Source organism: Anomaloglossus baeobatrachus, chromosome 2, assembly GCF_048569485.1.
Source record: "Anomaloglossus baeobatrachus isolate aAnoBae1 chromosome 2, aAnoBae1.hap1, whole genome shotgun sequence".
Taxonomy (NCBI): domain Eukaryota; kingdom Metazoa; phylum Chordata; class Amphibia; order Anura; family Aromobatidae; genus Anomaloglossus; species Anomaloglossus baeobatrachus.
Window position 1 is genome coordinate 626,822,897 of NC_134354.1, and position 13,033 is coordinate 626,835,929.

General features: G+C 45.7%; 2 protein-coding genes across 2 annotated transcripts in view; one reads left to right on the top strand and one right to left on the bottom strand.

The window, feature by feature from the left end:
* The window catches only part of SERP2 (stress associated endoplasmic reticulum protein family member 2), a 55,663-nt gene that overhangs the window by 15,219 nt on the left and 27,411 nt on the right, over positions 1-13,033 (top strand). The gene's annotated exons all lie outside the window — the stretch shown is intronic.
* LOC142292419 (posterior protein-like) lies at positions 10,853-12,487 on the bottom strand. Its single transcript, XM_075337765.1, has one exon. The coding sequence runs from the start codon at positions 12,485-12,487 to the stop codon at positions 10,853-10,855; it is 1,635 nt and encodes a 544-aa protein (XP_075193880.1).

Consider the following 13,033-nt stretch of genomic DNA (forward strand, 5'->3'; position numbering starts at 1 on the left):
AGTGTGCAATGCAGGCAGACGTGCTGCAAATATCTGTGCACTACTGGGACTATACAGAAGTCCAACAGCCACGTTTAGGATGCCACTAGGTTCACTGAGTGTTTGCTAGTATAATGGCTTAGTAACAATGAGTTTGAGTGTGCAATGCAGGCAGACGTGCTGCAAATATCTTTGCACTAGTGGGACGATACAGAAGTCCAACAGCCACGTTTAGGATGCCACTAGGTTCACTGAGTGTTTGCTAGTATAATGGCTTAGTAACAATGAGCTTGAGTGTGCAATGCAGGCAGACGTGCTGCAAATATCTGTGCACTACTGGGACGATACAGAAGTCCAACAGCCACGTTTAGGATGCCACTAGGTTCACTGAGTGTTTGCTAGTATAATGGCTTAGTAACAATGAGTTTGAGTGTGCAATGCAGGCAGACGTGCTGCAAATATCTTTGCACTAGTGGGACGATACAGAAGTCCAACAGCCACGTTTAAGATGCCACTAGGTTAACTGAGTGTTTGCTAGTATAATGGCTTAGTAACAATGAGTTTGAGTGTGCAATGCAGGCAGACGTGCTGCAAATATCTTTGCACTAGTGGGACGATACAGAAGTCCAACAGCCACGTTTAGGATGCCACTAGGTTCACTGAGTGTTTGCTAGTATAATGGCTTAGTAACAATGAGTTTGAGTGTGCAATGCAGGCAGACGTGCTGCAAATATCTGTGCACTACTGGGACGATACAGAAGTCCAATAGCCACGTTTAGGATGACACTAGGTACACTCAGTGTTTGCTAGTATAATGGCTTAGTTATAATGAGTTGGAGTGTGCAGAGAACAGGAGGGTACAGTGCCAGGATTGTGGGGCTCTGGGTAGAGGAATGGAAGCCTGCCTTTCTATTCCCTCCTAATGGGGAAATGCAGCGAGGAAATCCCTGACCTTAGCTACACAGACGCTGTCTCTGTTTTCAGGACCTGTCACCTATGGCTCTGACCCTGCCGGTACGAGCCCTTAAAATGACTGATAGAAAGTCCTCTCCCTAAGCTGTCCAGCGCTGTGTATGGAGCGCATACAGCTGTATCGGCGATAGGACTCAGGACGGAGCTGCGCCAGTGATGTCTGACACCAAGGACGCAGAAGGCAGATAATGGCGTGCTGGAGGAAAATGTCCGTTTTTATAATGCAGGGACATGTGACATGGACATCCTATCACACATGCCCTTGCTTCTCTGGCTAAAAGTCCACTTAGCTGTGTGTGTGTCTGGGATTGGCTGACATGCTGGCCCTCCCCACTACACGCGCGCGCTTAGGGAAGGAAGACAAGGAAAAAAAAAAAAAAGGCGATCGCCAGTATACAAACAGCAGTGATCTGAAGGCGCTGTTCCCGCACACTATACACTGAAATTTCATAATAGTGTGAGTCACAGAGTGACTTACACTATTACAGCGGAAAGCCAGCTAGGAATTAGCTGTTTTGTTGCTGCTAGAACCGTTCTCGAACGTTTCTAGAACTATCGAGCTTTTGCAAAAAGCTCGAGTTCAAGTTCGATCTAGAACAGGCCCCAAAATCACTCGAGCCTAGAACTGGAGAACCTTGAACCGCGAACCGCGCTCAACTCTACTCCTGAGGCCTCAGTCGCCACAGGGTACTGCACCTCACTTAAGGTGCGGTACTTAACCTGGATCCAGAGGAGGTCAGTACCGGTTTCACACACACAAAACTCATACATACAACCAGGTTGCCTTTCCCATTGGGGACCGGGCTAGGGTCGGGTGTTGTGAATACATTTGAATTAGATTCCAGTTTGGGGCTCTCTCTTGTGGTCAGTGCTGGTAGTGCAGTTGACTTGCTGAATGGGAACCAGCCAGCTGAGGAGGATTTGCAATCAAGTCATTCGGATTGGGCCTATATAACTGAGAGTTTCCTCCTGTTCTGTGCTGGTGCTCAATGTATCTCCTGTGTGCTAAGGACATTCTGAAACCAGCCTTTTTCTCTGTGTCTACCAGAACTCCTCTCAGATGAGGTGGTCTTTGTACCTCTGCTTATGGTTTCCACTTTCTTGTTATTTTGCCTGTGTGGAGTTCTTGGCGGAGTTGAATCATTCCCTGCTGGGAATGTCTGTGTACCTTGCTCCATGTTCTGCTATGTATTGTGTTTTGTCATGCTTGTTACAAAATTCAGTCCCTCCTCTATATCAGTGTTTTTCTTGGATCCCAGTAACACCAGAGTACTGATATAGTGGGGGAGAGCCTGTGTAGGCTCAGTATTTTTCACTATCAGGCGTGCTGGTATTTACTTTGGTCTTTATGGCTGCAGTCAGTGCTCTTTCCTATCCTTTCCTATGCAGATAGTTTAGGCCTCATCTTTGCTCAATCTGTTCTCTAGCTACATTTTGTGTTTTCTTATATGACTGTAGTCTTTACTGTGGGGGGCTATCTACATCTTTGGGGACTACTCAGAGGCAAATTAGCTTTTCTAATATTTCTCTCATAATAGTCGGGTTTTAAGGAAGTCACCAAACATGGGGGCAGCCACCCACTAGTGACAGGAACCTGGGGGAGTAGTAGCCACCAGGGGGCGATAGGAGCAACATAACAGTTAGGTGTTTTCCAGCAGGAGAGGAAGAGAGCAGACGGGTTTCCCAGTGGCTCTGGTGGGACACAGGAGTGAATAAGGTCACCGAGGGGAGAGCCTAATTGCTCCCTAAGGGCCGGAGTAGCTCAGGGTGCAGAACCCTAGCGTGAAACAGACTTCAAGTTGGATCACCAGAATCTGCAGGACGGAGGGATTGTATATCTCTCTGGCCACCACAGTTCCTGGAGCACAGTGCTAGACAGGGTCCGGATCCGAGATCTAGGTCAGGCCTCACCGCAGACTCACGGCACCTGCATAAAGGGCGAAAGTAAACACTTTTTAAGAACCAGGGTCCCCAAGTAGCTTCAGGCCATGGGGATCCATATCTAAAGGCACAAAGAGGAAGGGCCCACCGTACCGGGTCCAACCTCCAATGCATCCGGGATCGACCGGGGCCCAGCACGGCAGAGATCGGTACTCCGGGAGTTGGCAACCAGGTTATCTAAAGAACTGTAAGTAAAATACCTGGAACCGCAGAGACTGTGTCTGCCTCTCCTTGCCGTCGCTCCGCGCTTTGGCGCCAATGACCACTACTCCCCTCATCATCCTCCCCGGGGCCCGCTTCACCTGTGGGGAGCAAAACCATCTTGGCTGCTATAACCATCCACCCCGGAGGATAGCGACACAGCAGTGGCTAATTCCCTGGCCGCGTACCACAGGTGGTGTCACAAGACAATCCTCCTCACCCTCAACCACTACTACCCCCATCCTCCAACATCCTCCCTTTTATTGTACGCCTCTCGGACCTGGAGCCAGGGAATGGGACTCAGACCGGAGAGCTGGAAGGCGCCCTCCCGGAGATAACCTGGGGGGGTGTCAGGCAGTCCTTGAGTTCCCCTCCACCGTGCCAAGCATAGGGAGGGACAACCTGTGGACTGTATGTCAGGCCACCATTGCCCAGCTGGCTGCCCAGGACCAGCAGCGCCAGACCTGGATAGCGGAAGCAGAGGCCCATAACCTGGCGGCTAGACAGCGGCTCCGGAAGGCCAACCCATCAGCCTGGGGACCGCTACAGATGGCCATCGTCACCTGATTTGACTTGGAGCGGGGGTGGAGCTTCATCTTGGAGGAGGGACTGGCCAAGGAGGTCTTCGTGTCCCGCCAAGATGTGGAGTCCCGCCTCCGTAAGGGTCATCCTGGATGGAATTTGTACTCGGGAGACAGAGTGACATACACCCGGCATAAGGTAGAGCGGGGTTGGTATGCCTTGGACGTGGGACTGTGTCGCCTGGAGGCGGCAGCTGCAGCACCAGAACCCACTCCAGAGGTACGTCCTGATCCAGTTCCTGCTTCCCGCCAAGCATTTTGTCCACCGGGAAAGCAGGACAAATGCACCCAAAATCTTTGAGTCTCTTCAGCTCTCCCCCCCCAAAAAAAATACTTCTTGCAGACGGGATTTTTTTTTTTTACAATTTTTACTGACTTTCCAAGACTTTCTGGATGGTTGGCAAATGTGTCACCCATCATTCAGAAAAGAAGAACATATTATAGTGATGTCAACATTTTAGTAGATTGGAAAACCTCTGTAAGCCTTAGCTACATAGAAGCTTTGCAAACAGGGGTTCCAATTATATCTATAAACCCTTAAAACATCATTTTATTATTAAATTTAAAAACATCCAAAATACACACTATAGAACCTAAAGTGCACAGGTGGAGAAGGGAGGAGGGTAAAGGATAAAGAAACCCCTAAATATAAACCTCCCTCCTGTCCACTACCTCACGCAGGGGTTGGCACCCTAAAAGCACGATATGGCGCCCCCACTCAACGCCTAACCTCTTCCTGGGCTGGTGGGAAGAAACCGTTGTATTTACTGATGAGGACCATTGGTGGCAGACACATATTATTTTATGGACTAGATTTATTGACGACGTTTTTGTTTTGTGGTCAGGTACGAGTGCTCTGTTTGAAAAATTTGTAGAACAGCTTAACATCAATGATTTGGGGCTCCATTTCACATTTGAGATTAATGCTAATGAATTGCCATTTCTGGACGTTAATATACTGAAGGAGCGGGATGGTGGTCTTTCCACTCGAACTTATCGCAAACCTACTGCAACAAATAATCTACTTCGATGGGATAGCCACCATCCGACTCCCTTAAAGATGGGTATCCCGAAGGGCCAATATTTGCGCCTGAGGAGGAATTGCTCCACCATGACAAACTTTAGGACACAGGCTAGGGACATGACCCGACGCTTCCTGGATAGAGGCTACCCTGGCAAGATTCTACATACAGCCCGTGATTTTGCAGAGAAACAGGACAGAGCAGCACTCCTGCATAGATGTGGCAATAGGGATAAATGCAATGAGGATATCACAAGATTAATTGGCACCTTTGATTGCCAGAATGAGCGGGTGCTAGGAGTCCTGAGAAAACACTGGGATGTACTCACGCTGGATCCAGATTTGAGGGGGATGATATCCCAGAAACCGAGTGTTACATTGTAGAAATCTGCTGAATTTTGGGGTGCCAGTTAATCGTAATTAACAAGAACTACTGGATCTTTAAAAGGGCATTTATTACAAATAGGGAATTTACAATGACATACATATGGGAAACCTAACTAAGGGAAAAGGGTACAATGAAAGGGGAAAGGTAATGGGAGTGGGTGGTGGAAGATGGGAAGTGGATAGACTGACTAGCTTGGTAGGATACCTTTATATCAGACACACAATCACACATGGCCCATACAGTGCCCATCCCTGTAACACCTCCACATATTAGTAACATCCAATCAGGTCACAGTCTTTTGAGTTGTCCAGGAACGTGCATATGGCTGTTGATGTCAATGCTCTCCTGAAGGTGGCTCTCCGAGGTCAATTTGTTAAAGGATTAAGAGGAGTCTTGACAAACCTGTGGATCCTGTGGATAGTGTCCTGGTATGTAGCAAAGGTCTTTCATATCACAAAGCCTGAGGACAGATTTACACTCCATTCAGGTTGGAGACCTGATGTCCATCTCCAGTACAATGGCTTGTATTCCACTTGAACAAGGGATTGTTTACCAATATCCATTTTAATAGGCTCTAAACAGGACATTCAATTCATGAACACCACAGGTGTTGTGTATCTTCCAAGAGGCTAAAGGCACCATGTTCAATTCACGTGAAGATGCAACCTTTATCATGTTGATAGGACAAAGGTCAATTCATCACAGAACACACAATGGCCTTCTTGCCTCTTCAATGGCCATGAAACTCTTCACTGTACATGGCCGATTCTTTTGATGTACAGTCCTGGTAATATTGGTAGCTGATAGATACAATATGGAGTCCAGTAATTCGTTATGATACATACATTGTCCATGTTGGCTTCCAACATACGCCCCTTTGTGTCTGAATGACACACACACTTACTGCCAGGGCATGACAAAATAGCGTTCCACTATAGAATTATCGTCCACTTATTCCATATAGGTAACTGCATCAAGACATCATCACTGCAAGGTATCTAACAAGGACAAGGCATAGCAATTGCTGGAGTCACAACATTCATTCTCATTCACACATATCGAGATGCATTTATATCTCATTAATTATGTAAATTACACCTGAATTATGTGAATAGCATATACAAGACATAGCATATACATGACTGCAAGTATACAACAGGTATCTATATAAAACAATAATACAAGATTATATTATATTATTATATGTATATAGCAATATATGTCAACATTTCTACCAGTACAATGTGCATCCATTTAACATACAAATTTAAAAATCTATATATTTTAAACTAAATTGGCACTGAGAGGTAGTCTTAAGCCCTCCAAGTTAATGATATAGAAGGAATGACAATCATGATGTTTACTTGTCATACTTTAAAACAATTCCCTTAGCTTTTGAGTAGATTTATCACCTTGCATATTGTTGGTGATTTTCTCACATTTACATTGTACCACCGTACAAGGTATTAGTTGGTAAAAGCGTGTCTAGTGTCCCATTAAAAGCACCTTTTTGTTGCTTATTAGAATGTGCTGTACATAGATCACACTGGCTGATGGAATTAGTAGATTATTATGATAACTTAGGCACTCTGTGTTATCAATGCTTCCATCTTGCATATATATATGATTGGTTTACATTCGAACACATTGTCTTTTATTAGCTTTCAGATATAAATTAATTCATGTCACAAGATCGCAAGAAATCTTCCTTAAAGATTATTAATCCAACTGCCTTCAAATCATAGCTCATCCAGGATGCAAATTTGATAAATTAACTTTTGCGCCATCACAGATCCTGGAAATAAAGAACAAGAGCAGTATCAGATTCTTAGCAGTTGTCAACTACATATCGAGTTTATTTTACAAGAGAAAAAAAAAATTAACCTGAGCACTTTTTACTTGCAAGTATGTGCAGTTAGCAAAAATCTAACTTGAAAGAATTTTTTTTAAAAAATAATTAACCTCCATAGACATATACTAAACGCCCCTTTGGTACTAACGATTGTACCAAATAAAGATAAAGGCGGAAAACAAAAAAAAAAAATGAGGTAAGAAAAATATTAAATAATAAAAAAAAAAATATGTATGTATATAAAAAAAAATTACTATTCTCGAGTAGCAAAAATATTAAGAACAAAATAAAACCGTGACACAATGCACTGCACAGGACAACATAAAACAGACAAACATAGAACAATTAGAGTTAACTCAACTTTATCTGTCTCATGATGAATATATGTGAATAAAGGGGTTCAGGTGGTTCTGCAGATTTACACAGAAACCATAGCTTTGCATTGGTTGGCACTATCATATAATTTATATATCCAACTTCAGGTCCTGATTTAAAATGGTTACCTGTGAAACAAGATAAAGAACATACATACAATACAAACTACCGACTATTAGCTTAATACAGTACCCCATCATCACAATGGGATGATTACTTGTTTAATTGTTTGCAAACAATTAATTAAATGTTTAATTTTGAGCTCATTGTCTAAACCACGTGGACTTTAAAAACATATTGGTCATATGAATTTACATCTATATATATAATTGCCTTATTCTGTCTGTCTGTCTGTCTGTCTGTCTGTCTATCTGTCTGTCTATCTGTCTGTCTGTCATGCTCCGAAATTGTGTCCTTACGGTGACACAAAGCTGATTGGCCGCTGGGCTCGCCATGGCCCCGCCCCCCCACACAGATTGGCCTCTCGCCCCGGCTCTCTGCAGGCCCCGCCCCCCTCACGCAATGCACGCTCGCTCTGGCCTAACTGACACGGGGCTCCGATTCCCAGGTGAGTACACACACACATCAGATCACACTCACCTCACACATCACATCCACACATCACATCCACACATCACATCCACACATCACATCCACACATCACATCCACACATCACATCCACACATCACAACATGCTGGGATATCGCTTGCTTCTACACCGGCTCCGTCAGGATCCCGGCAGCGCCACACATAACCTTGCGATGCTGGGATCTTAACGGAGGCCGTGAAAGCTGGTAACCATTATACACATCGGGTAACTAAGGTCCCTTAGTTACCCGATGTGTATCATAGTTACCAGTGTACACCGGCTCATACTCACTCTCACACACACACATCACATCGCATCCACACATCAAGGTCCTGCAGCTGCGGAACATACATAACATAACAGCACACACACATAACAGCACACACACACACAAATCAGATCACACTCACACATACCTCACACATCACATCGCATCCAAATACTCACAACATCCTGGGATATCGCTTGCTTCTCGGCGGCGATATTGTGCTGTGAGCTTCCAGGACCTGACGGAGGATCACATGGCCAGAAGCATGTGATATCCCCGGATGTTGTGAGTATCAGCGCGTATGTGCAATATCGTCAGTGTCTGTGTGTGTGAGTGTATGCGATCGGGTGTGTGTGAGTGTATGCGATCGGTTGTGTGTGTGTGAGTGTATGCGATCGGTTGTGTGTGTGAGTGTATGCGATCGGTTGTGTGTGTGAGTGGATGCGATCGGTTGTGTGTGTGAGTGGATGCGATCGGTTGTGTGGGTGAGTGGATGCGATCGGTTGTGTGGGTGAGTGGATGCGATCGGGTGTGGGTGAGTGTCGGCAGAGGAGCACGGCGTGCTGGAGGAGGCTGGGAGCAGAGAGGCTGATCTTGGGGAAGGCTGGGAGGGGGAGGCTGATGCTGAGGGAGGCTGGAAGGAGAGAGGCTGAGCAAACGTGCTCCATCCGCCATACTGCGCACTCCCCATCGTGCTGCATCCCCCATGCTGCGCACTCCCAAACGTGCTCCATCCGCCATGCTGCGCACTCCCCATCGTGCTCTATCCGCCATGCTGCACACTCCCAAACGTGCTCCATCCGCCATGCTGCGCACTCCCAAACGTGCTCCATCCGCCATACTGCGCACTCCCCATCGTGCTCTATCCGCCATGCTGCACACTCCCAAACGTGCTCCATCCCCCATGCTGCGCACTCCCAAACGTGCTCCATCCGCCATGCTGCGCACTCCCCATCGTGCTCTATCCGCCATGCTGCACACTCCCAAAAGTGCTCCATCCGCCATGCTGCGCACTCCCAAACGTGCTCCATCCGCCATGCTGCGCACCCCCCATCATGCTCCATCCGCCATGCTGCGCACTCCCAAACGTGCTCCATCCGCCATGCTGCGCACTCCCAAACGTGCTCCCTCCGCCATGCTGCGCACTCCCAAACGTGGTCCATCCGCCATGCTGCGCACTCCAAAACGTGGTCCATCCGCCATGCTGCGCACTCCCAAACGTGGTCCATCCGCCATGCTGCGCACTCCCAAACGTGGTCCATCCGCCATGCTGCGCACTCCCAAACGTGCTCCATCCGCCAAACTGCGCACTCCCAAACGTGCTCCATCCGCCATACTGCGCACTCCCCATCGTGCACCATCCGGCATGCTGCGCACTCCCAAGCGGATGGAGCATGATGGGGGGTGCGCAGCATGGCGGATGGAGCACGTTTGGGAGTGCGCAGCATGGCGGATGGAGCACGTTTGGGAGTGCACAGCATGACGGATGGAGCACGTTTGGGAGTGCGCAGCATGACGGATGGAGCACGTTTGGGAGTGCGCAGCATGCCGGATGGTGCACGATGGGGAGTGCGCAGTATGGCGGATGGAGCACGTTTGGGAGTGCGCAGTATGGCGGATGGAGCACGTTTGGGAGTGCGCAGCATGGCGGATGGAGCACGTTTGGGAGTGCGCAGCATGGCGGATGGAGCACGTTTGGGAGTGCGCAGCATGGCGGATGGAGCACGTTTGGGAGTGCGCAGCATGGCGGATGGAGCACGTTTGGGAGTGCGCAGCATGGCGGATGGAGCACGTTTGGGAGTGCGCAGCATGGGGGATGGAGCACGTTTGGGAGTGCGCAGCATGCCGGATGGAGCACGTTTGGGAGTGCGCAGCATGGCGGATGGACCACGTTTGGGAGTGCGCAGCATGGCGGATGGAGCACGTTTGGGAGTGCGCAGCATGGGGGATGCAGCACGATGGAGGGTGCGCAGCATGGGGGATGGAGCACGATGGGAGGTGCACACCTCCCCCCAACACACACACACACGCGCACTGCACAACACACACACACTAGGAATCACAAACAACGCCCTACACAGACACCCACACACACAGACAACGCTGCACACACAAATATACGCACATACTGCACAACACACACATTGCTCAAAACATACCTCCCCCCAAAACACACCACACACACACAAACCGCACAACACACACACACACAACGCTACAGACACACAGCGCTCCACAAACAACGCAACACACGCAACACACATACAACACCGCTCTCACCCCCCGCGACACTCAGAACATGTACAGCGCCCTACACAAACACTTGCTAACTACACACAACAACATCTATATATATATATATAACAAAAATCATACATGAACTACACAATACGTAAATTCTAGAATACCCGATGCGTAGAATCGGGCCACCTTCTAGTAAAGTAATAATTGTAGAAAGAAATAATCAGATTCATCCATGGATACTGTGTTGTAAAAGACCTGTTGAACAAAACACATTGGTTATTCTCCTTGCTCTGATATTAGGTGACAATTGGTCTCCAGTCTAAAAATAAACACAAAACATAATTAGATCAAGTCCAAATCAAATAGAAGACATACCTTTTATCCTATCCATATGTTAATAGGGTCACAACTAACTTGACAGCCTAAAAAAACCTCACTGTTTACCCAACCGTATTGGTACATTCTGCTGTGTTAGTTAACAAGAGCGGTAGAGCAATTTGTGACCAGCTCCAGAATAGACAGAATAATTGACTTTCCAATAGATTGAACACAGGGACATTGGCATCTTCCTTTTGTGGTCTACAATATGGTGTCTCCTGCTGTTTTCCAGTCTCTCCTTTCTCAGGCTTTGGGCTCTGCATTGTCTGCGGCTTTGGTGCAGTGGTATCAGTGTGGGCTTTTATCTCACATATCTTTTCATATATCTCTGTAAATTGCATATTGTTGGTGGCTAGTTCCTCCTCAGCCTCAACACTATCAATCTCCTGGAGCAATGAATGGCTCTTTGGCTCTGGGTATATGTCAGGTGTATTACAATAATGTTTAATGTGTCCTGGACTGGCACATTTATAACAATATCTAACATATCCTCTTCTCTTAGGTCTATACATAGCAGATACATTTTCTGATGTTTCATACTGCTCGTTTGACTCATTACACCAGTCCCTGAGTATATTTACAAAGTTTTCAAAGGAGTTGGTATTCCTTAGAGTTACTCTTGTGGTGTAATCTACATTACAACGATTTGCCATTGAATACAGAAAACTAGCATCATCCTGAGACATATCTAGACAATTGTAAACAGTTCTGTATAGAGCCAGATAATTATTACAGAAGAGTGTAGGATCATCATATCGCCTGAATCTGGAAATTGCTAAGGTCTTTTCACCCCTAGTATCTCTTCCATCTATGATACGTTGCAATTCCTTCCTTCTTAGCTCTGCACCTGTACAGTTATCACCCATTTGTTCAGATCTTAGCTGTGCTGCCAGTGGTCCTGGGAGCCAAGCTTGGAGCAGAGACCAAGCATTTTTATTGTTCAAACTATATTGCTGGACCACAGCCTCAAATCTATTAGATAGAATGACTGGAGAAATATCTGAGTCAAACTTACCAAGAAGTTGACACAGGTGAAGCTTTTCAGAAATAGTGAGCAATGGATTGCAATCAACCAATGGAGATCTATATCTGACATCTCTTGTATCTTCATTAGAAAGAGTACACACATTGACTGTCTCAAGACTGCATATCTTTGATTTAAGAGACTGAATATATTGCTCTTTGTTATGCAATTGACATTTAGCTTCATCCAGTTGCCTTTCCAAAGTTGCAATTAACTTCTCCATTTGATTAATTTTCAGTTCTAAAGAGCACACCTGAGTTGCTTGTGAAGTGGAGCTCAGTCTACACTCCTTCAATTGTTCCTCCAACTTCCTATTTCTCACAGCTAATTTACTTACATCTGATTGTAAACCATGTATTTCACTGGTAGTATTATCAGAAATTTCTACAACAGAATCACTAATTTTGTCTATATCCTCTTTCATTTGTAGCCTTTGCTTCCACCAATTTGCTTCTTTCAAATCAGCCAATTCCTTTATCTTAATCAACACAGAAATTTCATTGCTTAACTTTTCCTTTTTCAATTTCCTACTGAGCACTTTATTATTTAAATTATTATTATAGCTCTTACATTGTGCTATCAAGTCCTTATATTGGACTTCTAAAGATTTATCTGCACTGACATGGTACACGGCAGAGGCATACTTCTTCACATATTTTTCCACAAACTCCATTTTCAGCAACAAACTGTAAACACTCACAAAACAAAAATTTCTAACTGAAAGAGTTTAACACCAGACCTTACTATGCAAACTTTCAAAAGGTATTAACTGTTTGAAACAATACTTTCTCACTTTCAGTCTGATTTTAACATAAACCACTTTTCCAACTACAAATGATATTTAACTTTACTAAATGCATTCAGAATCATTCTGCTAACACAACATTATACATAGCCTGATCTGCAACAACACCAGAATCATTAGGAGCAACATACAACATAGATTACAAGGAAAGTCTTTACTCACCAGTATTTCCGTTTCTACCAAGATCCAGACTCCTCGGTTCTTTGATCTCCACACTTTTCCAATGTGGATTAAAGCAGATTAATTTCTTGTGGATTCTCTGTGGAATTTAATCACGGTCCCATCTGGGGTGCCAAATGTAGAAATCTGCTGAGTTTTGGGGTGCCAGTTAATCGTAATTAACAAGAACTACTGGATCTTTAAAAGGGCATTTATTACAAATAGGGAATTTACAATGACATACATATGGGAAAC

What these genes read in the sequence shown, in the direction of transcription:
- LOC142292419 (XM_075337765.1), bottom strand. Translation starts at nt 12,487, where the DNA reads ATGGAGTTTGTGGAAAAATATGTGAAGAAGTATGCCTCTGCCGTGTAC.